Raw genomic sequence first — 27,068 nt, forward strand, 5'->3', positions numbered from 1 at the left:
TTAAAATAAATAAAAAATTAAGTGGACTCTTAGATTAAATCTAAATAGAAAATATTAAATTTATTTTGTGTTTAAAAGTTGAAACAAAAGTGTTTGATTAAGTGATAGCTCAATGTATCTTTTAAAGTGTATGGTCTCAACTTATGTAATAAAATTTGTAGTGTTCTTAGTGTTACTTTTTAAAAAAAAAAAAAAAAAAAGAAGCCTCATTAAGCAAAATATAAAAAACAACTATTAATTTGAATAAGCTTTTAAATTCATGTGCCATAATTTGTGTTACAATAGTAGTAGTAGTAATTGACATTTGCTTAAAATATCTCATTAGCACATCAATCAATGCATAATAGCTTAAAGCTTAAATCTTGCACATTAAACTCAAAAATCACACACGCCAACTCATGTAAAATTGTGTAAATTTACATTCTAGTTATACTAATCGTGTAAATATATATAGCTACTGTTTATGTATATCAATATTTTATTCATTTTTCTTACTCTCTCTTTCCATCTATTGAAATAATAAAAAAATAAAAAAGAATTAATGCTATATTGAAATAAAATAGATAACATGATGTGAACATATCTTAAAAGTTGTTATATAAAAAAAAATTTATACTAAAAAAAATAAAAAAAAATAAAATGCGGGAGCTGATAAAAAGCTCATACATGCCACACTCGCAAAAAAAATAAAAAAATTATCACTCTTAAAAACGAATTGGACAAATTTTAGGGAAATGATATTTGGGCTAAATCAAATTTGTGAGGTTGTGGCTGTGAGTTGAGCCACATCTGGCCAGGCCTAGTTCATTTTTGACTTATTTTATTAGCAGTCAAAACTAAAAACTGAAAAGTAGATGGTGACATGAGCACAGCCTGCACAGGTACTATAGTACTTAAAACACTTTTTAATGCGAAGCTCGGGAGTTGGACTCAAATCAGGTGAAGCACATTGCGTCCCTATTCAATTTCAACACCTTTACTGTTACGTTAAGTCTTTGTTTTCGTTTGTTGAACGTTGACCCAAAAAACGTCCAGGTTCATTGTACCTTACGGCAACCAGCCGCACCTAACAAAACCCCAAAAATCCCTTTTTTAATAGCCGAAATTCCCATGACATAAAAAAAGAGTAGTAGTTGCGCTTGCTTTGCTTTTTGTTGCGTAGTTGGTTTTGTGCTTTCGTTTCTCACTATAAATAAAAAACAACAAACAGCTTCGGGCTTAGGCGACCTCACACACACCTGAGAAATCCAGACTAGACTTCGAGTTCGTAAAAACTAATAATGTCGGATCCGTTGGTAAAGTCCGAGATTTCTCCGCCAAATTCCTACGCAGCTGTTGTCCTCGGCGGTACCTTTGACCGTTTACACGACGGTCACCGCCTCTTTCTCAAGGTCTCTCTGTCTCTCTCTCACTCACTCATTCACGCAATAACACAAACACTCTCTGTGTGTTTTTTTTTTTAATTATTTGTTGTAGCTGTTGTTGTTATTTTTGGGAGTTGACGATTGAGAAAAATGGTAAATTTTTAGGCGGCGGCGGAGCTGGCAAAGGATCGGATAGTGGTTGGAGTTTGCGACGGTCCTATGTTGACTAAAAAACAGGTTTGTTTGTGATTTTTGCAATTGTGGCAGTTCTATATGATTTTCACAACTTCTTTCTTATTTTTACAAGTTATGCTTACTTATATTATATATTTATCTCCCTTTGAAATCTGGGTTCATGTTAAATTTTGTAATGGTAACCTTAAGCAGCTACAATGGCTTTTTTAGAAGTTAGTATAGAATTTCGTTAATCCCTTTGAAGGGTGCTTTTGCCATTCATAGTCATGGTTGTTTAGGTAGCTCCTGTGTTGTTGTATGGTCTTGGTGACATGTGCTTATCTTGTGATGTCCCCACAAAAGGAAAAGAGGGCTTTAAGTGGCATGGACCATGGAATTTTGCTGTTGGAAGCTATTGAATGACTCGGTTTTAGTTGGTAAAGAACATTTAATGTTCAACTAGATTCGGAAGAGTAACCGTCACAAACTTTCTTACAACATTTTTACAAAGTGTTGATGTGGCAAATTCTTAGTGGTTCTCGTCTGGGCTCATCACTTACATCATTTTTTTACTCACCAATAACCTCTCACCACATAAGCCGTTTGTGAAAAAGTTTGTAGCTCTTGCATTTTCTAATTTGGAATATAACTTTTGTTTTCACCAGCCTTTTTTTTACTGTTATTATTACATTTTTAAAAAAAATTTATTTTTGATGGATGAATACCACTTGTGGTATTTTGTTTCTTTTGATTTGATTTGTGGTACAAATTTTCGGTTGTTAATCCTCTTTTTTTCGATGTTTGACAAAGTTTCTGTCTTATTGGGACCAGCAATCATGGGAACAAAAAAAATCTGTTAAGGTGGCATGTCAAGCTCTAACTGAAATTTTCAATTTCATTTCTTTGTTCTAACGCTCAAATTATAAACAGATGAAGTTGTTAGGCTGAACTTATCTTGTGGAGTGATACACCTAGAAGATAACATGGTTATTCTGTGGCAAATTGTATTTATTTTCTCCAGAGCACACAACTAGTTTTTGTTTGTTTTAAAAGGACTCTAGAATGATTTATGTAATAATTCTCAAGTCTGCTTTGTAGTTGGATGATTTATAATTGATGAAATAAAAACACTCTGCATCAATCATACCTTCAAAATTAGTATGTAGAATATGGTGTTGTGGTTCAGGTCTCATTGATGGCCTTCTTTGTCTCATTCGTGGACTCTGTTCCTGACAACCTTGTGCTCGTTATTCCATTTTGAATTTTACTTTATACAGTACAGATAGTATGATCTTATATATTTGTTCCATCTTTTGCAGTTCTCAGATTTAATACAGCCCATCGAGGAAAGGATACTTAATGTCAAAAATTACATCAAGGTATATGGTACAAGAAGAATTTTTTTAAGGGCTATATAGGCATATTTATGTACTGTAACTGAGAGTGCGGGATTGATTAGGTTCATGTTTCCCTCAATCCCTACCATCTTGTCATGTATCAATCTTAGCATGATGGCAACTGCCACATGTCTGAAAGTGGGATGTCCATATTAGCAAAACCTTAATGAGGTAAAAGGGAAAGAGAGAGGTAGTATTTTATTCTGGTGGAAGTTAATTGAACTGAAAGTTGCCATGTGAGTGGACTTTTGGTTGCAAAACATATGTACTGTGAAGCCTGCAACCTCAAATGCAATGCATCATAGAAATTTCTACAAGGTTTTTAACAGCATAACTGTGTACATGTTTTTCTCTTACAATGAAAATTCAAGTATTAATTTCCTGTATTTATATATGCGTAGTCTATCAAGCCGGAGCTGGTTGTGCAAGCTGAGCCTATTACAGATCCCTATGGCCCTTCAATTGTCGATGAAAATTTGGAGGCTATTGTTGTGAGGTGTATTATTAATGAATTTGTTTTTCATCTTAGTAGTTCTAAGATAAGGCATCTTAGATGTCTCCAGTTCTTTGATAAATTTGTTTCTTTTTGACCTTTTAACATGTATGTGTTAGTTCAAAGTTGATCTAGATAATGGCCTGCAGGGATATCCACATAATGCCTGCCTCTGAACTAGGCTGGTTGAGTGGTTGCGTGAATTTCTTTTGGCCCATTGTTCTAGGGATCTTTGTGATTTTCATTTAATTGTGGGAAAGGAACAATGAAAGAACTGATTGAGTTACCTGAGTCTGCCTGGGTTGTAATAGTCTTATAGTCTTCTAAAAAAGTGCTAGCAGAAAATTTTTGATTTACTGGATTTGTTTTTTTTGCCAGCAAGGAGACATTGCCAGGTGGACTGTCCGTTAATAAGAAGAGAGCTGACAGAGGCCTTTCACAACTGAAGGTTTGAGTTTCTAGTTTCATTGTATGAGATCCATGTGGAAAATTATGAGATCCAAATAATGTTCATTCTCTACTTTTTCTTAGTTCCTTGAAAATTTTGTCAAAAAAAAAAAGACCTTAACATCATGAGTCTGTCTGTTGCAGGTTGAAGTTGTAGATCTGGTTTCTGAAGAATCTAGTGGAGAGAAACTAAGTTCGACAACATTAAGGAAGCTTGAGGCTGAGAAGTCCAAGAAACAACAGGCAGAGCGAATCATTTCCTGAGAATCTGCTTGAGAGTTGCTGAGTTCATTATTATAGAGAAAGCTTGGGGCTGAGAAGGGCAGTAGACGATAGCAAAACAGTGTTTCTGTTTGGCAGTTTTCAAAGGATTTTAATATTAGTAACAATGTTGCTATATGTTCTCCACACTTTCATTGATAAAAGTTGGTAAAATGCTGTAAACTGAAGGAGGGGACTCTTATCTCCCCATTTGCCAAATGTATAGGGATTTCACTTGTACAGTAACTTGTCCCACATCCTTATAATCAGAGCACAGTATTTTCCCAGCTTTCTATCCATTTTCACATAGCCTTTTGGTGGTGACAGTGTCTTACAATACATTGTTGGAATACCTTTAGTGCCAATGATCCAAGTGCATTGGAACCATACCAAACTACCAACTTATGCCCCTTTTTTGGTGGCCAGGAAAATGGAAAAACTTGTAGTGCTTGAAACTGGTCATTGGTCAATTGCTGGTTAAGAACTAAAACTATCTGGTATGGTTCTTAATGATGATGATAGCATATAGAAGAACCTAAACACAATTAGGGAATGTGTGATTCTAAACCTTTGGTCAACAAGCTAAACGACTCCTTTGAACGTTTATCAAGAGCATAGAAAATAGTAAAATGATAATACATATATATATATATATATATATTATCAAATCCTCAAGGTAAAAATGTAAATAACAAATTAATCATATAGTTTGAAAAGTAACAAATCAAGTCCTCAAGGTTGTTTAAAAATTAACGAAATGAATCCTAAATTTATATTAACTTCAAACATAATATGGTTCTAATTAAATAGACTAGATTTAGGGTCCGTTTGGATAGAACTTATTTTGCTGAAACTGAAAACACTATAGCAAAATAATTTTTAAATATGTGAATAGTGCCGTGGGACCCATACGCGGACGTGTATCCAAACGGATACTTAATTTGTTACTTTGAAATAAAATGGTTTAGTTTGTACTTTTTAAAATCTTAGGATTTACTTTGTCTATGGAGTTTAATTTTTTATACTACCTCTAAATTATAAAAATTTAAAAAAAAAGAAAAAAAAAAAGAAAAAAAGAGAGAAAAAAAAAAGAGAAAAAGATAGAAAACGCTGTCGTAAGGAGTGCAGAGCCTGACCGACTTAAGAAACGAAAATATGAATTTCCCTCGCTTATATAAAGAACTGTAACGAAACCCAAATGATCACAATTTCTCTCACTCTTTAAAGTTTAAAGCCCCCCTCCATTTGCAGATTTTTTTTCAATTTAGAAACCCAACATTCTACTCTTCATCACTCATACAAACACACACACACAATCGGAGGAGGGAGAGAGAGAGAGAGAGAGGGAAAATCTTCACAAGCTTTCAAAGAGCAGGGTCATCGATTTATCCAAGGTTTTACAAGAACCCACTTTGAGTTTCTTTCCTTATTCTTGGTTTTCATATGTTTAACTGGTAATATAGGGGGTTTTTCATTTTCATGTTGCAAAACCCATTCTTGGAGTCACAGATTTCCATTGGTTTATTTACGCTTTGATATTCTTTTGTTTCTTTTTTGGGAACACTATCGTTGATGGGGTTTCAAGGACTAATTTCCACCATTCGTCACTTACTTCCATGGTTTTTTTCCTTAGAATTAGAACTTTGAAATTACCAAAGATTTGAGAATGGCATGTGATTAATAGTCTGTTTTTCAAACCCATTTTTGTATTAAAAAATTCCCATTTATGTGTGGTGTTCTTGATGGATTTTGTTTTCATTTCTTGAATACATGTCTCAAACTTCATGCTGGTTATGTGTGTTTGTTGTAGATCTCTTGGAGTAGAAATTTGAAGGGAATCAGTGAATCTTGAGAAGTCAATCCAAATTTTGAATCTTTCAAGGGTGCACTTCTTGAAATCCTCTTCTAAAATCAAACTTCTTGGTTTATTTCCAAATGGATGTGGAACCGAAGATACAGGCCCAGAAGGACCTTGAAGCTGATCTTGAACCTGAAGCAAGCCAACTCAACCCCACTGTTATACAGAACCTCTCTCTGTTCTTTCAAGAAGTGGATGCAATCAAGGCTGAAATAAAGGAAATCACCAATCTGTTGTTTGATCTTGAACACCTGAATGAAGAGGCAATGTCCACCCATAGCACCCAGATTCTTTGCAGATTGAGAGACCGAATGGAATCAGACATGCTCACTGTACTTGGCAAAGACAAGATTGTCAAGGAAAGGCTAGAAGAACTCGATCAATCCAATGTGCTCAATTGCAGAGTCTCAGAAGCATGTAAAGAGGGAGGCTCTATTGATAGGACAAGGATGTTAGTCACAAGTGGTCTGAGAGTCAAGCTCAGGGACATGGTGAATGATTTTCAATCCTTGAGAGAAAAGATTCTATTAGATCACAAGGAAGATCTCAAGAGGAGTTACAACACTGAAACTGGTGAAGTGCGGGGTCAGGAGGCGATTGACATGATGATTTCAGGGTCTTCTCCATGTGGTAGTGAGAAAGACGAAGTTGGGGTAGAGATTCTAGAGAAGCCAGACCTCTCAAAGTGTCCAAGGGTTACTCCAAGTTATCGGGATTTGAACATGAACCAATATTTAGCTTCAGCAAGCAAGAGAACAGAAATTGATCGTCAAGTCTTGAATGACAGGTTCATTTGTGTCAATTTGGATACCAAGCGCAGTCTTAGAGAGACGACAAACAGTCTGGTTGAGAACAATGAGAAGTTTCTGAACAAGTTTGAAGATGAAAAACTAGAGGAGGATATGTTTGTGGCAACATTGAGTTCAGCGGCTGAGCGTGCGGAGGAGAGGCTTCGGCAAAAGCTAGAGGAGTGGAAGCTGGGGGCCCATTGAATATTGCATACGGATATGCAAAGCTTGATACCTGTTCAATGTGCTCATGACAACCTTGTGCCTGTTATTCTTTTTTTTTTTTTTTTTTTTTTTTTTTTTGAAATTTCCTTTATGCAGTACGAATGGAATGATTTTACTATCCTTGTTCCAGCTTTTGCAGTTCTCAAATTTAATACTGCCCATTGAATAAAGGATACCTATAAGTCGAAAATTACAGCAAGGAATATATATGGTTCATGAAGAATGTTTATTCCATCTTTTTATTGTAATAGCTGAAGTTCTGATATTAGTTTGTTGTGGGAAAGTGCCTCTAGATGGCACATTTATCGCCTAAGATTACTTGTGAAAATATTAACGCCTTAGAAAGATTTCTAAAATAAATAATATAAACAAAAAAAAAGAAAAACAGGCAACCATGCACAAAAAGGAACACCAAAAATTACACATTTAGGCCTTTGGCCTTCACTTAGGAGTGACAGGGAAAATTTACTAACAAATATTGAGAATACAAAAATGATGTAAAGGTAATCCCATAAAATCAAAACACCAGTACAACAAATAGTCCTCTCACAAATAGCAAAAAATAGAGAAATTCTTCTTTCCTCTTCTAGGATGCGGCACACTTGTCCTTAAACAAATAAGCAAGGTCACAGGAGGTAACAAGAAAAAAATCTCTCTCTATATATACACACACACTACATGAACTCCTAACATATCTCAATTTGTGTTATTAACTTCTTCGCTGTCCACACAAAGATCACAAGACCAATATGGGACGTAAAACAAAACCAACTGACTTAATAGGTTTGAAAAACCAAGCTACAAATGTTAAAAAATCTCCGCCTTAACTTGAATTAATTCAAACCTAATGAACAAAACTCCTCTGTTGTGTCCACCAAAGCCTTTAAGGGCTATCCCAAACTGCAAATTCCAATAAGGTCCAAGTAGTGCTTGAACGTGTGTACAGGAATTGGATTAGTCATCATATTGGTTGGATTATCTGCGGTCTTAATCTTTTGAACAACTATTTCTTAATTAACAATTTTACCAACAAAGGGGAAGTGAAAGTCAATATGCTTAGCTCAAGAGCAATGAACTTCGTTCTTCATAAATGAATAGCTCATTGATTGTCACAAAATGCACAGATGTGCTGTTGATGGAATCGATGAATCCCCAAGTTTCTAATCAAACAATGTAGCCAAATAGCCTTGGCTTTAGTCAGCCTTAGTGGTTGACAATGCAATAGTGGACTAAAGTTTTGACCTTCATTTACATTGCTTTCACAAATGTAAAGAAATAGCTTGCAGTAGAATATCACTTTTCTAGATCACGTGAATAAGTTATGTTTAAAGGTTGATTTGTATTACCTGGCCAAAAAAAAAAAAAAAAAAAAAACCTTAATTAGAATCGATTTTTAGCCCAAACAACCTCCTAGGATTAGACTATAACATTAAATTTTTTGTTGGACACACTTCCACACATATTATTGTCAATGATTCACTTCACTAATCAAGAACATTTAAGTACATTTGAAGTTTGAACCATACTAGATCCTTTACTACAGAACTTTTGGGTCTGTTTGGATATCGCTTATTGCTGAAAACTGAAAATTGACAATTGAAACACTGTATCAAAATAATTTTTAAATATGTGAATAATGCCATGAAACTTAGTTTTAATGAAAATTTTGGTGAAAAAAATACTTGTGGGTCCCGTGAACAGTACACAGGACCCACTAAGTTGGACGCAAACGCAACTGAAAAAGGAAATCAGCTCTATCCAAACGTTCACTTAATATATAATTTTAGAAACAAGAAATAAAATATCCTGTAATCATTAACTTGTACTGCTTTTCTTTTCTTTTCTATTTTTGACAGTAAAATGAAAAGGCTTGTAGTGCTTTTTTTTTTCTTTTTTCTTTTTTTGAAACTAAAAGGCTTGTAGTGCTTGAAAAGTGGCCAATAGTGGTTTTTTTTAGCCAATGGTGATTAAGAAATAACAATACCGGCATGATTATTAATGATGATGATAGCATATAAAAGAGTCTAAATAGTTTTCAAAAATAAATAAATAAATAAAAAGAGTCTAAATAGAATTATGAAATGCGTGATTTTATGATCTCCATTGTAATGCGGGATTTTATGATCCCCTGATCAACAAGAAAAATTATTCCTTTGAAATATTACGAGTGTAACAGATTAAATTTTGAAATTTCTAAAAGTAATAAATTAAAATTTTAAAATTTCATAAAAATAAAAATAAAAGAGACACTCAACCGCATTAAACGCCAAACACAATGTTGTTTCATTTAAATATGCCTGTAACAAACCCTAAACACAATATCATTCCACTTAAATGATTTAAGTTTTAATTTGTATTTTTTAAAATGAAAAAATCTATGTACATAACTTTTACCACAACTTTAATTTAGACAATTGTAAATGGTATAGAAAAAGTGATAGATCTATATAATAGTAGTAAACACTTGCTCATAATTGATCATATCAAAATTGTAGTAAAAGTAGTGATCATATAATAATTATTTTGAAATTTCAGTGTTTAATTTATCATTTTTTACTTTTGGAATTATATGGTTTATTTAGTTTATTTTTAAAATCTCATATTAATTTTTTATCTTTGTAATTATAGGATTTTTATAACTTTAATTTGTAACACCGACACCCATAAATTATAAGATTTAAAATGTATTTTTCCCAATAAGAATATGTGCGAAAAGAAAAACTAAAACGCTGTCGTAAGGAGTGCAAAGCGTGACCGACTTAAGAAAGTGAACGGCTATTTCCAAGTTATTAAATCGAAAATTTTGAAAATTTCAATTTTCAAACACACCTGTATAAAAGGAACTGTAACGAAACCGAATGATCACAATTGCTCCCACTCTTTAAAACCCATCATTTTGCTCTCGTCACTCATACCCCCAAACACACACACACACAGGGACACAGAGAGAGAGAGAGTAATCATCTTTGGCATTTCACAAACTTTCAAAGCGCAGGGTCTTCGATTTCTCCAAGGTTTTACAACAAACCCACTTTGAGTTTCTTTCTTTTTGTTCTTGGTTTTCATTGGTTTTAGACACTTCAAACTGCAAAAGATTCAGTAAGATTTAAGACCCATATGTTTGTTTAATCGGTAATATAGAAGGAGATAGGGGGTTTCATTTTCATGTTGCAAAACCATTCTTGGACTCGCTGATTTCCATGGTTTATTTAGTTCTTGATATTCATTTTTTTTTTCCTGTTTGGGTACCATCTTTGATGGGTTTTCTTGGACTTTTATTTCCATGATTTTTATTAGGAATTAGAACTTTGAAATTACCAAAGATATGAGAATTTCGTGGGGCTAATAGTTTGGTTTTCATTGATTTCCAAACCCATTTTTAAAACAACGGATTCCCATGGTTTCTATTGGTTTTTGATATTTCTAGTTTACTTTATGTGTAGTGTTCTTGATGGGTTTGTTGTTTCCATTTCTTGAATACATGTCTCAAACTTCATGCTCGTTATGTGTTTGACTTAGATCTCTTGGAGTAGTAATCTGAAGGGAATCGGTGAATCTTGGGAAGTCAAATTCATTTTTCGAATCATCAAAGGGTACATTTCTTGAACTTCTCTTCTAAAATGAAAATTCTTGGTTTATTTCCAAATGGATTTTAATTTTGTAAATAATTTTCTTGACATTTTGGCAGGTGGGTTTTGCAAATTGATTGCAAAGATGAATGATCTGATGACAAAATCTTTCTTAAGTTATGTGGATCTGAAGAAACAGGCAAAGAAGGACATTGAAGCCGAAATTGACCTTGAAGCAAGCCAACTCAACCCCTCTGATGAACAGAACCTCTCTCAGTTCTTTCAAGAAGTGGATGCAACCAAGGCTGAAATGGAAGAGATCACCAATCTCTTGTTTGATCTTCAACACCTGAATGAAGAGTCTAAGTCCACCCATAGCGCCAAAATTCTTCGAGGGCTGAGAGACCGAATGGACTCAGACATGGTTGCTGTACTTCGCAAAGCCAAGATTGTCAAGGCAAGGCTAGAAGCGGTTGATCAATCCAATGTGACTAATCGCAGAGTCTCAGAAGCATATAAAGAGGGAAGTCATGTTGATAGGACAAGGATATTAGTCACAAGTGGTTTGAGAGTGAAGCTTAGGGACATGATGAATGATTTCCAATCTTTGAGAGAACAGATTCTATCAGATCATAAGGAAGATCTCAAGAGGAGGTACTACACGGCAACCGGTGAAGTACCGAGTCAGGAGGTGATTGACAAGATGATTTCAGGGTCTGTGAAAGTTCAATTGTTTGAAGGGAATACTGAGTTAGATTTGAGGAGTAAAGAGAGGCATGAGGCTTTGATGGATATTCAGAGGAGCTTGACTAAGCTTCATCAGATTTTCCTTGACATGGCTGTTCTGGTTGAGACACAAGGGGAAAAGATGGATGATATTGAAGAGAATGTGGCCAATGCTGGTCACTTTATCAGTGGTGGAACTAACAGTCTTTACTATGCCAATCAGATGAAGAAGAACAAGGCATGGGTTTACTGGGTTTGGGCTGTCATGGTGATTATACTGTTGGTGTGCGTCATTTCTATGTTAGCTTCCTGAAGGAGCAAGGTCCGAAAACCATCTGGAGATTGTAAAGAGGCTTGTTGTTGGTGAGGCCAGAGGGAGGGATTTTGCTCTGTAAATTCATCTCTAATTGAGCTTTTCTGAGCTCTGGGAGGGGTTCTCTTTCTTTTGCTGTTCTTATGGCTTTTAGTTTAGATATGATTCTGTCATTGTCTTTTGGTATAGTGATTCTTGTCTGATACACTTTGAGGTTTTCTCAAATCATGGTAAATGTTCATGAGAGTTGGATTTTGATTGAGTAGATTACTTGGAGAATTTTCTAAGTGGGAAGCTTTCCTATTCTTGTTTGTTTTTATGTCCTGCTTCTTTCTTTTTATATGGGGGCCTTTTTTAGCAAACCCTTATCATTGTAGTAAGGGGCCAAAAAATTTCAACTTGAGTTGCTAAAAAATTGCTGCATCCACCATTTATGATATACTCATTTCTGTTTGCAGAAAAGAAAATGAAAAGAAAGAAGAAAATAATTTTTTTTTAAAAGGAAAAATCAATCAATCTGATAAAGTCTCATCCACGTGATTCATTTTCTTTTTACTGTGGGAGCGAGGATGATTCTGTGGCTGTGGGTACTTCCAGAACTCATTTGATTAAGTGTTTTTTTTTTTTTTTTTTTTTTTTTTTTTTTTTTTTTTTTTTTTTTTTTTTATAAAATAGGTTCCCATGGTATAAGCATATTGTACCTGATGGGTAAACCTTGCCAGTCAGCATTTCCCTATTGAGCTCTACTTAAGCTTGTATGGCTATGTATTGGTAAACATTATCGCTATAGCAGAGTGCTACACAATGCATAACTATGCTGTATCATTCATTTTATTTTCATTCTCAATAAGTGCTCATTTTAGTAAATCTCTGCATCACTATGTTTCTGCAAGCATCTCTTGTAGTTCTCTAATTCAGTACCAACAAACTTTGATCAATTAAAAATTTGGGGTCATTAACTTGTCAAGGGGGCTTCTCATTGTAGTCAAAGCTGTTTAATAAATGAGTGTCTAGAATCATAGCCCTCTTAAAAATGGTCATCATCAAAAGCTTCTGTTTCAAATGTTGTTAAGCCTAGGCAATCGAGTTGAATGAGAGAATACCCATAACATCACTGGCCATCATCTCTACCCTTGTATGGCCCAAATTTATTGTTTCACTCTTGTACACAGGCAGCTAGCCAGCAACAATTTGTTCATGTTGCAATGTGATGTCAAGTATGAAGCAGATTTACTTTCAAGAGAAAAGAAAAAGATGATGAAGCAGAATTATCTGAGCATGTTTAGGTTCTCAAAGTGAATGGACGTGAATTTGAGATGCATTTAATGATAAGGAAAATTACAATTCCAATCAGCAGAGAAGGGCTTTTGTCCAAACAAGAGCACCACAATTTATGAAATATGTAAAAAAGCTTCATCTGCAATAGTTGATGACGATGACAATGGGACCAGCAAAAAGTGACCCTACAAATAAAGAAAAGAATATTCCTGTCAAATATCAGGAACCTTATCCAAACTCCTGAAGAAGTTAAAGCCACAAGAAACGATTCCATATGTTCTCATTATCTTCTCACTATGAGCCTGTAACAAGTTTTTCACTAATCAAAAATTCAATGGCACCTATTTTGTTGAATCTGCCAAATCAGCTCACCTTCGAATCAAATGTAGCACAGACACTGTCTCTGCTTGAAAGATGTACAAATATGATGGAACTAAAGCAGATTCATGCTCACATTTACAAAACAGGTCTCATTATAGACCCTATTCCAGTGAGCAGGCTTCTAACTTTCAGTACCTCACTGGATTTTGGAAACTTAATATATGCTCGGAAGGTTTTTGACAGAATCAGCAGACGCAATACTTTCATGTGGAACACCATGATAAGAGGATACTCAAACTGCAATGAACCAAAAGAAGCCCTGTTTCTGTACCATCAAATGCTATGTCATTCAGCCCCACACAATGCTTACACCTTCCCTTTCCTGCTCAAAGCATGTTCCCGTATGTCAGCCTTGGAAGAAACCCAACAAATCCATGCTCAAATCATAAAAACAGGGTTTGGCTTGGACATTTATGCCACAAATTCCTTGCTTCATGTTTATGCCATCTCTGGCAGCATTAGATCTGCACATCTCCTCTTTGACAGGCTCCCCCACCGAGACATTGTTTCTTGGAACTCAATGATTGATGGGTATACAAAATCTGGTGACATAGATACGGCTAGTAAATTTTTCAAAGATATGCCTGTAAAGAATGTGATCTCATGGACAGCAATGATCTCTGGCTTTGTTGGGGCAAACCTGAACAAGGAAGCTCTTAAGCTTTTTCATGAAATGCAAGTTGCAAGCATCAAACCCGACAATGTAGCACTGGTAAGCTCACTTTCAGCATGTGCACATCTTGGATCATTGGATGAAGGCAGATGGATTCACACCTATATAGACAAGAATGGAATCGAAATTGATCCAATCCTGGGTTGTGTTCTTATAGACATGTATGTCAAGTGTGGTGACATGGATGAAGCACTAAAAGTTTTCAGAAAACTAGAGAAGCAAAGTATCTCTGCATGGACGGCAATAATTAATGGTTTTGCAATACATGGGCAGGGACAAGAAGCTCTTGATTGGTTTATGAAGATGCAGAAAGCAGGAATCAAGCCAAACTCGATAACCTTCACAGCAATTTTGACTGCATGTAGTCATGCAGGGCTGGTTGATGAGGGTAAATTGTTGTTCAAGACCATGATGACGGATTATAAATTAAACCCAACAATAGAGCATTATGGGTGCATGGTAGACCTTCTAGGCAGAGCTGGTTTGCTTCTGGAAGCAAAAGAGCTAATTGAGAAAATGCCCTTAAACCCAAATCCTGCAATTTGGGGGGCACTGCTCAACGCATGCCGGATTCATGGACATCTTGAGTTAGGGAAGCAGATAGGGAAAATCCTGATTGAAGTTGACCCTGCACATGGTGGCCGGTATATTCACTTGGCAAGTATTCATGCTGCAGATGGGGAATGGGACCAGGCAGTCCAAGTACGAAGCCAGATGAAAAACCAGGGAGTTTCAAAAATTCCAGGGTGCAGTGCAATTAGCCTTAATGGGATAATCCATGAATTTTTAGCTGGAGATGCATCCCATCCACAGATGGATGAGATTTATAAGATGTGGAACCAGATTGCAGAGAAACTTAAACAAGATGGGTATAAACCTGCAACAGGGGATTTATTACTTGACCTAGATGATGAGGAGAAAGAAAGAGCAATCCAGCAGCATAGTGAGAAGCTGGCTATTGCATTTGGGCTAATCAGAACTAAACCAGAGACAACTATCCGGATTTTTAAGAACCTTCGGGTGTGTGAGGACTGTCATACCGTTTTAAAGCTTATATCCAAGATTTATGCCAGGGAGATTATTGTGCGGGACAGGACTCGCTTCCACCTTTTCAAGGAAGGGAAATGCTCTTGTAGAGATTACTGGTAGAGAGAGAGAGAGAGAGAGAGAGATTGTCAACTGCATCATGCTCATGGAATTTGTAGTGTATCGAATGGAAATTCCAATATAGATACATAATTTGATATGAAATTATTAAGATCCTTGGACAAGCCAAATTGTTTTCTTTTAAAGCTGGAAAGATTTGCAAAACTCAAATCAAAACTCGAAGACATTATTTTTTGGATTAGTTCTACAAAATTTAACAACAGTGCTCAGGTACACTTCAACCAACGCTAAGATGCTGTGTGGCTGTCCAAGATTGTTCAGGCTCTAGCTGGACATTTTCAATCTGAAGGGACCATGAAAAAAGGAAAAACAAATCAGGACAGATATTCAATAAGACCTCATGCATCAGGAACAGCCTTTAAAGATTGTTCAATCAGCAGAACAGTTTGTTGCTGGATGATAAAGACAAAGTTGATAAAGTCATTGTAGATACTATCTTCCAATCACCAGTCTGCTGATTGAACTGGCTAGTTTGATTCATCATCAAGCCCAGGAGTCATTACCAACAAGAAAGATACAGGTTTTTTTTCTCTCTTATCAAGTCTAGGTAGTTAACTTCAGAAAGGAATATGGTTGTTTATTACCTGTGCATTTTCAACACAAACAAAATCTTTGTAGCAAGCTTCCATCTGCAGATATGGGTTCCACAAAACAGCATCCTTCCAACTGCATGGGAAGGAACCAGAATGCCAAAAATATGAAAAAAAAGAAATAATGATGGCAGATCTCAGTGAAACCACTGTTAAAGCATCAAATAAGGTTTTCAACTCACTTTGTGTTCCTGATAGATATTATATCACCCAAGCCATTATCAAGTTGCAATTCATTAGGTGCATCCAGGTAGACGCAATCTACAAATCCAGGAAAAGTGACCACATCCCTGTGTCATTAAGAATGTCAGAAGAAGAGCCTTTTAAAAGATTCAATAAGAAATTGCAGCATAATGTAAGGATGAACAATCATACTTCCCTCAGCAGTTTCAAATGATATTCACAATAATTTTTTGATAGGTAATAATCTCACTAAACATTCCACTTCATAGGCAAGGGTATGCACCATTCTGCATGTTTGTGTACGTTTTATTTAAACAATAATTTGAAAACCATAGTAAAATATATGAAACATTTTTTTTTTTTTCATGAAATACCAAAAGACAAGATTTTATTGACTAACATCCAAAATGAAGCTCAAATTTTAGACTAGATAAACATATATATGTTAGAATTATGTTTTAATGATTGAATTCACAATTTCCTAACAGATTAAACTTTCGGGCTAATCAACAATTTATCATAGTATTAGAGCAGTTGGTCTTGAGTTCTTATCCTATCTTCACTTTACCTCCTATTTAAAAATTTAAAATTTCCACATGTTGGGGCCCATTTATTAAGGGGGAGTGTGGACCCACACGTGAGAGAGAGTGTTAGAATTATGTTTAAATGATTAAATTTACTATTTCCTAATTGTTTAATCTTTTGGGACAATTTTTAGTGTGGACAAAATTACAAAATTTCATAAGTTATGAATATTGTTGTGGTATCACGTATGACAATGGAACTCGTTTAGGCAAAAGATGTTTTCAACTAGATGCCTCTGCAGAAACTTCATTTTTTCCTAAGGTAAAAAAAAAAAAAAAAAAATTAAAAAAAAAAAAGATGATACGCTGATAATTGATTACCTCTTCTAGAAATTTTAGATTTGCAAGAGAAACACATTTAGAATCAACCCGCATATCTGAGTACATGTAACATGGTACAATATCATACTGCCTAACTGCCTGTCTACCTTCTTTAACCCAGCCAATTACTAAAGAAAAGCAAGGCACCTTTATTTCATTCCCATTCTTAATGGACTATAAACAGTTCATTAAATGAAAATGATACAGACCTTTCTTCCTTGCCCTCCAGGGGATTCTTTGGATCTGGATCTTTATTCAGAGTTTTGCACCCTTTCAAACCTTTCACTGATGCCCCTGTTACAGAAGCCTGCACAACAGTGGTGAAAATTATTCTTATTTATTTGAATTTTATTTTGCTAAGTAGCAATTAATTTCACAATTACCATGTATGTTAAAGACAACATTTCCTAGTCATTTTAATAATCTCAAAGTGAAATCATCTAGCAAACTCTCTTATCTTCTTACTTGCAATTTTTACCTTTACTCTTCACTACTTATCAGCAACAGTTTCCAATTAGTTTCAGATACCTTACTTAATTTTCCTCAATAAATGATTCCTAAAATCATGACTTCATCATTAAAAGTAAATTAAGTACACATATTAACCATGTGTCAAAATGAAATCTTGTTTTGGTTACACCAGAATGATAAATGGATCTCTTGAGCACGAAAGATGATACTTACATGGAAGTATGAATGCAAGGCAGTAGAAAATGAAAATGGCTTATTGTCTGTATTTGTAATTGATAGTTCGGTGGAAAGGCTTTTTGTATTTAGAATGACCTGAAAAGAATTAAGCATTTATAAGTTATATTCACAAAAATACATTACACAAAATGAATTATTACCAAAGCAATAAAAAACTTACTAATACCATGACATGAAACCAAAGATATTAGTTAGCCACATTCCATTAAGGCGTTAAATTACATCTTTTGTTTCGGCAGTTAACAACAAAACCAACTGACCTTGTATATGACTTATCGGTGTCACCTAGCTGAACAATATTTTCATAAGAGGGAAGTGACCAACTGACCTTGTATAAAGCTTGAAAGCTAAAATCCCACATGGAACGACTGTAAGGACCATCCTTTAGTTCTAGAGTTATAACAGGATTTCCTTCCACGTTTCCAGAATCAACAATGGACCAATCCGAATTCCTTGCAAATCCATGCTGTTAATTACATAAGCATCTCCACGGGTTAAAAAAATATTAGAAGACTGGAATTAAGAATATGATTGGAAAATACTAGAAAGGTTTCAAAGAGACAATCTTCTATTTTATTTTTTTGCTAGAGCGAAGAGACACCTCTTTGTGCTTTCACAGGAATGAATAGAAAGGGAAGAGTTCAATCATCCATCACTTTTGGCTAGAGTATAACTTCTATCATTGCTAAGATATACTTTTGGCAAATTATCCATACAGCAATCAATTTTATGGAAAGATTTACTGATGGCCCTGGCCCATGTGAAGTGTTGGCAGTAGTAAAACCAAAGGTCTTCATTTCTTGCCTCAAAATCATGTATTCAATAGCTCATTAGAAATTGAATGAACTCGTACAACATACTTTCTTATTTCAGATATGAACCAATATAATATGGGATACAGGCAAATAATATGGATGATAGGTAATAGGGACAGGAACAATAATAGAAGGCCATACCTGCTGTATTGGGCCAGGTCCAAACTGAGGGAAACAATGTGGAAGGCCACCACTATCCCAAGAGAGACATAATCAGTTTCTATAAATCCTAAAAATCCTAAGTTTTTAGGCAATAATAAGATTCAATACATGCTTCATAATAAGTAAATAACAGAAATTTCTTATATCTTAAAACTTTGAATGACATAGGACTCAAATCCTCTTCTGTCTTAAGAATTCCCCTTATATGCCAAAAGATATAGGATTTAAATGGAGGTTTTTAAAAATAAAATAAAATAAAATAAATTTGTAATGCCCTGCCCTCAAAATGATGCTTGTCTATGAACTCCTATTTTGGTTATTCTTTCCAATTCAGTATACCTCACAAATTCATTAGATTAAGTCGACTGCCTTCAACATGTGCCTCCTAACCTGAGGTCACAACTAAAGCCCAACAGACAAAGCCTAACAAAGGAAACTTTAGTTATTGGAAGGTAGTAAAAAATCAAATATAACAAATACTTGAATCATTAACTGATATGCTGACTAACTATAAAATGGAGCAAAGAAGTGTGAAAGATGCAGGCAAAGTAACCGGAGTGCAACATATGAGAGGGGCAAGAAGGCATACCTGATTGGTTTTTTCTTATTAAATACAGCATCTGGCCGAACAAAAAGGAGGTCCTTGCCATTTGCAACTTTCCAGGATGTGACACAACCTCCATATAAGTATATATCAGCCTCGCTGCAAGCAATTTCAATCAACTGTCACAGTGCATATATGCATCTGCTATTGTAAAAGACTCAGCGTAACACTAATTACAAAATCCTTATCATTATTTATTTATTTTTTTTTTTTGCAATATGAAAAATTCATATCTTAATTTCCCAATGCCAGTTACTCAATGGGAAAACTTCTGTAAATGGTGAAACTACCAACAACCAGGAGACCCAGAAGTGTCAGCAGATCTAAAATAAAGTTGACTCTAATCCATATGAAGGTAGCATAATATTGCATAACACATAACATCCTTAAGAAGAACAACTTAATTTATAGTCTCCAATTATAATTTGGCTTCGCCAATCTATGAGTGAAAAACATCAGTTTCCACACCCGCACCCCCACCCCACCCCACCCACACCCCAAGAACCCATATCTTACTTTCAATTCCAAGATCCTTAGTAAATAGCAAAACATCCACATCTTCTTCCTTTTTTACTCCACAAAATAATAAATCCTGCTAATTAAACGATCTTATGAAACTCCGATCAACTACAAGGTTCCTGGGTTACCTCCACAGCTACCTATTGCACTTGTAATTAACAAAACAATTTATACTCTGTTTAATTGATTAAAGAAAAACCAATAGAATGAGCAACAACAGACTAAAGTGTGTGTGAATGTCAACCACACGGTGAGATTTTTTTTTTGTTTTTTTCATGCACTGGATAGGTCTTGAACCCAATACCTCCCACCTTACTTTCACAAATGAAAAGACTTGACATTTGAGTTAGAACTTAGAACCCAATAACTAGATTATCTTATAGTGTAGCACATTCTTCTAAAACATCAAAATTTAAAAAAAGAGACAGTATCACTTCCTAGTAGTTAATAGATGAAAGTAGATAAAGGATAGTAGAAGAATACGCACCTACCCCCAGCAGAAGTGAGCACAACCTTAGGCAAGTTGCCTTCCCCTTCTGTCACTCGCACTCCTAACGCTTCTTTACTCACACTTGCATATGCCATACCTCTCGAATACCTGTTCCAAATTTCCAATTACAATTTATTTTCAATATATATAATATATGGGATTCCTCAAAAGGATGCATGCGAATTGAACAGGAAATAAAGAGAGAGGAACTATTACTATCTAACCTGTTGACTCGGCGAAATTTAGGAGGAGTTAAGGAAGGGAGCGAGAATGCCATTGAAACCATTGCCATCTTGTATAATACCAGGTGTCAGTGGATGTGCCACACAAAACTAATTTATATTTGATACAAACAATAAAACCACTAACTCTGACAGACAGTCAGAGTGTGCCTCTTCAACTGTCCTTCCTATCACTAAAATGGTTATGATCGTTTGGGCCGTTGTGATTGTATACTCTTGTTATGCTTCTCAAAATTCGGATATTCTTTTTCTTTTTCATATTATAAAACACATTTCCAGCCATTGTTGGTTGTTGTTCTTATTTCCCGATTTATTTTTTCATTTAAAAAAAAAAAAGAAAAAAAACCCTTTTGGGTTGTTATCATTTTATTTATTAATTTTTTTTAAAGAAAGAGGGTTGTTATCAATTTAGGTATTAAAAAATTTATAATCAACATCTTAAATTTTGAATAGTTGTTTAGTTTGACCCTTCTTCTAAATATAAATAACAAAATATGGAAGTGTATAGATAACTAGATATTATTGTTATTATTATTTGAATAATGCTACTGTGGGGGTAAAGTTCGCCAGTCAACGTTGGGCCATAGTACCTACACTAGGCCCAACCACTACAAGAAGCGAAGACACGGGCGGAGGACCCCTCAGCCCAATCATGTTGGGCCGGGCTTGCTTAGGGGCGTCCGAGGAGGACGGACGCACCAAATGGGAGTCCGATTCACTCCCTTTACGTGACGAAAGGCCATCCAATACCAAGGAAGAGTGCATGACGTTCGGGGGGGGGGGGGGGCAACCACAACTGCCGCATTAAATGCCAAGGAGCAACTTTTCCAGCCGCATTAATGTGGAAAGGACAGGAGAACAGGATTATCTTGGCCAGTGCAACTCACAGAAAAGAAGGAGGATGTCCTATGGGACAGGCACTCAAGTAGAGGCCCAGATGATTAACAAGTGTAGAGTCATTATCGTAGGAAGGATGCTATATAAGAGAAGAAAATCCCCATGGTCAGAGGAGGGCGGAAAAGAGGGAGAAAAAGCAGAGAAAAAGAGAAAAGGAATTAGAGAAACAAAGCATAGGATACAGCCCCACGGACTGTTGTCCCAAGAAGCTGAAAGGAATATCCCTACGTCCAAATGGTTGCATGGCTTGTTCATAACTACGTTCACTCTGTCAAGACTTAGTTCTGTAACCTACTCTCTACAAATTCATTGTTAAGGGACTTTTGGGCCAGAATCGCTCGCCTGTTGGGCCTGAGCCCCAAAAACCGCCCCTACAATTGGCACCGTCTGTGGGGAGAACTTGTGTCTCGACAAGTGAAACAGTAAGGGATGGAAGGATCAGGTCCGCGCCAAACCGGACGTGCAGAATCTCAACGACAGGACAACTTTGTAAACCTCGAACGAGCGAGGGACCAAGATAATCAACGAGAGGGCAGTGTGAACACCTCTCACACGAGTAGAAGCCGCTCGAAAGGGAAGGATCACGCGTCCCACCAGCACAACAAGCGGAAGGCTCTACAGCAAGAGATTGACGATTTGAAGAAGAAGCTGCGTCGAGCCTAGCGAAAACGTCCCTCACCCGTTTCGGACACTAGCAGTGATGAGGACGGTGAATACAGACGAAGGTCGAGAACCCCTCCGAGAGAAACGTTCTCCTATGAGGAAGAACGGCCTTACAAACGCGGTCGCAAAAGCCCGTCTTACCAAGGCCTGGCCAATGACGCCATGAGCAAGGCCCTGGATCGAATCTCCCAGTCGCCATTCACACGTAGAATAGAGAGGGCGATACTTCCTCGGCGGTTCAATCAGCCAACGTTTGCCCTATACAATGGTCGAACTGACCCAGTGGAGCACGTGAGCCAATTCAACTAGAGGATGGCCGTCCACTCCAGGGATGAGGCGTTAATGTGTAGGGTGTTTCCATCCAGCTTGGGACCCCTGGCAATGAGATGGTTTGATGCCCTCCCACCGAATTCCATAGATTCCTTTAAACAGCTGACGCAGGCTTTTGGTTCCCGTTTCATCACCAGCACTAGAGTCCCTCAGCCCCTCGATTCCCTCTTATCCTTATCCATGCGAGAAGGAGAAACGCTGAAGGCCTACTCGGACAGATATTGGGAAACGTACAACGAGATAGAAGGAAACTACGATGACGTTGCCATCAGTACATTCAAAATGGGCCTGCCGACAGAGCATGGCTTGAGAAAGTCTCTCACTGGGAAGCCAGTCACCAGCGTGCGACAACTCATGGACAGGATAAACAAGTACAAAAGGGTCGAGGAGGACCAGCAGATTGGGAAGGGAAAGGCGAAGGTTGTCCCTCAGGAGAGGAGGGACTTCAGGTCGAACCGCTTCAGCAGCAGTAACAAGCCGAGAAGAGATTATATGGAACAATCTGGATCTACTGGGGCTCAGGTAGTCCACGCTGTGTTCCGAGAACCATTGCACGAGATCCTAGAGAAAGTAAAGCGCGAACGTTTCTTTCAGTGGCCGAACAGGATGGCAGGCGACCCCTCAAAACGCAATCAGAATCTATATTGTGCGTATCATCAAGAGCCCGGTCACGCCACTGACGAATGCAGGAACCTAAAAAACTATTTGGATCGGCTTGTCCGAGAAGGAAAGCTAAGGCATCTGTTGCACCACCCTGAGCAGTCGAATGTCAAAACCAGACAAAGCGCATTGCGGCCACCCATAGGCACGATAAATGTCATTCTTGCCGCACCTGGGAGAACCGGTTCCGGCCCGTTCAGAGTGATGTCAGTGGGTAGGTTCCTGACAGAGCCAGACGAAAGAGGATCCACGAGAGCCAGAGCGAGGGCCCCGCCATTAATCGGGTTCACGGAGGAGGACAAGGAAGGAACTATTCAACCCCATGAAGATGCCCTAATCGTGACGCTCAGAATAGGAGGTTATGACGTGAAGAGGGTGTTAGTCGACCAGGGTAGCGTCGTGGAGGTAATGTACCCAGACTTGTATAAGGGGCTGAACTTTAAGCAGGAAGACCTGTCGCCGTACGATTCACCCCTGCTTAGCTTTGAAGGAAAGGTCGTCATCCCGAAAGGCATGATTAGGCTGCCTGTGCAAACAGACTCAGAAGTAGTGGAGGTGGACTTCATCGTGGTAGATGCATATTCCCCCTACACAGCTATTGTGGCACGGCCATGGCTTCATGCACTAGGGGCTGTGTCGTCAACCCTGCACCAGAAAGTGAAATATCCGTCAGAAGGTCGAATCAAAGAGATAGTAGGGGACCAAGGAATGGCCAGACAATGCATGGTGTCGGCAATTTCTCGACGATCAAGCAGCGGACTTTCCACTTCAGCCGGGAATAGCTTATAGCAATCAAGGACCCCGGTCCCAACTACGGGTAATGGAGGACCGGCCATGGAGGTGAGTTGTGAGGAGCTGGAGAAAATTCGCGTCGGATCAGACCCTGAGAAGTTTTTCCAAATTGGCTCGGAATTACCAACACAGGAGAAGTCGGCGCTAATTAATTTTCTTCGACGAAATGAGGACGTATTTGCCTGGGATCCTTACGAAGCCCCCGGGGTTGACTCAGATCTCATATGCCATCACCTTAACGTTAATCCGGCTATTACACCGAAGAAGCAGCCTCCCCGGCGCCCGTCAAAGGAGCATGCGGACGCTGTGAGAGAGGAAGTCGCAAAATTGAAGAGAGCTGGGGCTATCAAGGAAGTATTCTACCCCGAATGGTTGGCGAACACAGTCGTGGTGAAGAAGAAGAGCGGGAAATGGCGGGTCTGCGTGGACTTCACGGACTTAAACAAGGCCTGCCCGAAGGATCCTTTCCCGATGCCGCGGATAGACCGACTGGTAGATGCAACTGTCGGGCATCCCCGAATGAGTTTTTTGGACGCTTTCCAGGGCTACCATTAGATATCCTTGGCCACCGAAGACCAGGAAAAAACTGCTTTCGTCACCCCAGTTGGCAACTATCATTACAAGGTGATGCCCTTTGGCCTGAAGAATGCCGGGTCGACCTATCAAAGGATGATGACTAGGATGTTTGAGCAACAGATGGGAAAAACTATCGAGGTGTATATAGACGATATGGTAGTAAAGAGTAAATTGGTGGCCGACCACATCAGAGACCTCGGCAAAGTGTTTCAAATCCTGAGAAGGTACAAGCTGCGACTGAACGCATCCAAATGCTCATTTGGGGTGGGATCGGGGAAATTCCTGGGCTATATGGTAACCCACCGGGGAATCGAGGTTAACCCTGACCAAATAAGAGCCATTCATAGCATGCAGCCTCCTCGGAATCCCAAAGAGGTCCAGAAGCTTACCGACATGATAGCAGCTTTAAACCGTTTCATCTCCCGCTCAGCGGACAGATGCAGACCTTTTTTCCTCCTATTGCACAAGTGGAAGGGTTTCGAGTGGACTGAAGAGTGTGATTTAGCCTTCCAACAACTCAAGGAATACCTCGCCCGACCACCAATCATGTCCAGTCCCGACGTCGATGAGGTGTTGTATGCATACATCGCAGTCGCCGCTCATGCGGTGAGCCTAGTGCTAATCCGAGAGGACAACGGCACGCAGCGGCCCGTGTATTACGTAAGCAAATCGCTACAGGAGGCGGAGACCCGGTACCTCCCCCTCGAAAAGGCAATATTGGCCGTCGTGCAAGCTACAAAGAAGCTCCCCCACTATTTTCAGGCACATACAGTAGTTGTGCTAACCCAACTTCCACTGAAATCAGTCCTCCGTAGCTCCGACTACACAAGAAGAATAGCTAAATGGGGAACCATCTTGAGCGCCTTCGACATTAGATACATGCCTCGCACCGCCATAAAGGGTCAGGTCCTCGCCGATCTGGTAGCTGAATTCGCGAAGCCCACCTTAGAAGGGTTGGAAGTGTCGGGATCACCGAGTGCCGATAGGAGAATGGTCGGCACGATTTCTCTGCAAGAACACGATAAGTGGAGAGCATACATCGATGGTGCAGCAAACCAAAGGGGCTCCGGGGTGGGACTCATTCTAATCTCTCCCGAAGGTATAACCTTGGAAAAGTCGTTGAGACTGGGATTCCCGGCAACGAATAACGAAGCCGAGTATGAGGCACTGTTGGAGGGGATGTCTATGATCCGGAAGTTGGGTGGGAAATGCACGAGCATATTCTCGGATTCGAGACTCATAGTGGGGCAAGTAAGTGGGGAATTGGAGGCGAAGGATGAAAGAATGTGAGGGTACCTTGCCTGAGCTAAACACCTGCAAGCCCATTTCGACGACTTCCGTTTAACGCATATACCCAGAAGTGGGAATACCCATGCTGATTCTCTGGCAACACTGGCCACCTCCTCGGCTCAACCCCTTCCGCGTGTTATTTTAGTTGAGGACCTCTGCCGCCCAACGGAAGAGGAGCCCAACGGTATTCGGGTACACAACGTCGGGGAGGGACCAAGCTGGATGGACCCTCTTGTCTTGTTCTTGAAGCACGACTCCTTACCGGACGATAAGGTTGAGGCTGACAAAATCAGGAGGAGAGCTCCTTGATTCTGGTTGTCCGAGGACTCCAAATTTTACAGACGCTCATTCTCAGGGCCATACTTGCTGTGTGTGCACCCAGGGGCTACGGAACTCATTCTGGAGGAGTTGCATGAGGGGATTTGCGGAAGCCATACGGGGGGCCGGTCCCTCTCCCACAGGGCCATGACATTGGGTTACTGGTGGCCGAGCATGCATAAGGAGGCTCTGGAATATGTGAAGAAGTGTGACCAATGCCAAAGGTTTGCTCCGAATATACATCAGCCGGGCGGAGTACTTAACCCGTTGTCCAGCCCTTGGCCATTCGCACAATGGGGCCTAGACATACTAGGGCCGTTCCCCAAAGCTGCCGGGAACAAGAAGTTTCTTCTCGTCGGCACCGATTACTTCACGAAATGGGTCGAAGCTGAGGCGCTGGCAAACATTAGGGATGTTGATGTCAAGAAATTTATCTGGAAAAATATTGTCACCAGGTTCGGGACCCCACACACCCTGATCTCGGACAATGGCCTCCAATTTGACAGCAAGGCCTTTAGGGAATATTGCAATGAACTGGGGATTGTCAACCGATACTCCACACCAGCCTACCCGCAGAGTAACAGACAGGCGGAAGCCATCAACAAAACCATAGTAAATGGATTGAAGAAGAGGTTGGACGACGCGAAAGGGAGGTGGGTTGAAGAGCTAGCCCATGTCTTGTGGACGTACCGCACCACACCTCGCAGGTCCACGGGAGAAACCCCCTTTTCGTTGACCTACGGGGCCGAGGCCGTCATCCCATTAGAGATAAACTTTCCCTCCCAGAGGACTACTGCATTCAACCCCATTGCTAACAATGGACTTCTGGAAAAAAGCCTGGACCTTCTCGAAAAGAGAAGGGAAAGCGCGATGGTGCACCTAGCTTATTATCAGCAAAAGCTTAAACAGGGCTATGACGCCAAGGTGAAGTCGAGGCCCTTGGCACCCGGGGATCTAGTACTGAGGAAAGTCCTGGGCACCGCGAGGAACCCTGCATGGGGAAAGCTTGGACCAAACTGAGAGGGCCCATACCGTATCACATACGTGGCCGGTATTGGAGCATACTTTTTGGAAGACTTGGACGAGCGTGTAGTGCCACGTCCGTGGAATGTAAATAACCTGAAAAGATACTTTTATTAATGAAAGATACTATATTTGATGCCATGTTACTGCGCCACGATTCTCAATCAGTGTTAAACAGAACCCAAGT

The 27,068-nt window shown here is 38.7% G+C and overlaps 4 protein-coding genes across 4 annotated transcripts; 3 read left to right on the forward strand and 1 right to left on the reverse strand.

Moving 5' to 3' along the window:
- Nucleotides 1-957: 957 nt before the first annotated feature.
- Nucleotides 958-11,926, forward strand: LOC126689798 (uncharacterized). Its single transcript, XM_050384977.1, has 8 exons — nt 958-1,391; nt 1,530-1,601; nt 2,858-2,917; nt 3,337-3,431; nt 3,807-3,876; nt 4,020-4,136; nt 6,090-6,930; nt 10,696-11,926. The coding sequence occupies exons 1-8, from the start codon at nt 1,281-1,283 to the stop codon at nt 11,613-11,615; spliced, it is 2,286 nt and encodes a 761-aa protein (XP_050240934.1). The 5' UTR covers nt 958-1,280; the 3' UTR covers nt 11,616-11,926.
- On the forward strand, nt 5,268-7,044 carry LOC126732501 (syntaxin-112-like). The gene is made up of 2 exons (XM_050435403.1): nt 5,268-5,530; nt 5,947-7,044. The coding sequence occupies exon 2, from the start codon at nt 6,072-6,074 to the stop codon at nt 6,984-6,986; it is 915 nt and encodes a 304-aa protein (XP_050291360.1). The 5' UTR covers nt 5,268-5,530; nt 5,947-6,071; the 3' UTR covers nt 6,987-7,044.
- Nucleotides 11,927-13,175: 1,249 nt separating the features above from the next.
- LOC126732507 (pentatricopeptide repeat-containing protein At5g66520) lies at nt 13,176-15,096 on the forward strand. The gene has a single exon (XM_050435406.1). It carries the CDS (start codon nt 13,228-13,230, stop codon nt 15,094-15,096), a length of 1,869 nt encoding a protein of 622 aa, XP_050291363.1. The 5' UTR covers nt 13,176-13,227.
- Nucleotides 15,097-15,117: 21 nt separating this feature from the next.
- Nucleotides 15,118-20,515, reverse strand: LOC126732508 (putative glucose-6-phosphate 1-epimerase). The gene is made up of 10 exons (XM_050435407.1): nt 20,315-20,515; nt 20,088-20,198; nt 19,067-19,180; nt 18,457-18,508; nt 17,829-17,966; nt 17,477-17,575; nt 17,002-17,099; nt 15,887-15,994; nt 15,699-15,780; nt 15,118-15,397 (listed from the first exon to the last, which is right to left on the reverse strand). Exons 1-10 carry the CDS (start codon nt 20,380-20,382, stop codon nt 15,332-15,334), a joined length of 936 nt encoding a protein of 311 aa, XP_050291364.1. The 5' UTR covers nt 20,383-20,515; the 3' UTR covers nt 15,118-15,331.
- Between the last annotated feature and the right edge of the window lie 6,553 nt (nt 20,516-27,068).

The sequence above is a fragment of the Quercus robur genome, chromosome 6, assembly GCF_932294415.1.
Source record: "Quercus robur chromosome 6, dhQueRobu3.1, whole genome shotgun sequence".
NCBI classification, from domain to species: domain Eukaryota; kingdom Viridiplantae; phylum Streptophyta; class Magnoliopsida; order Fagales; family Fagaceae; genus Quercus; species Quercus robur.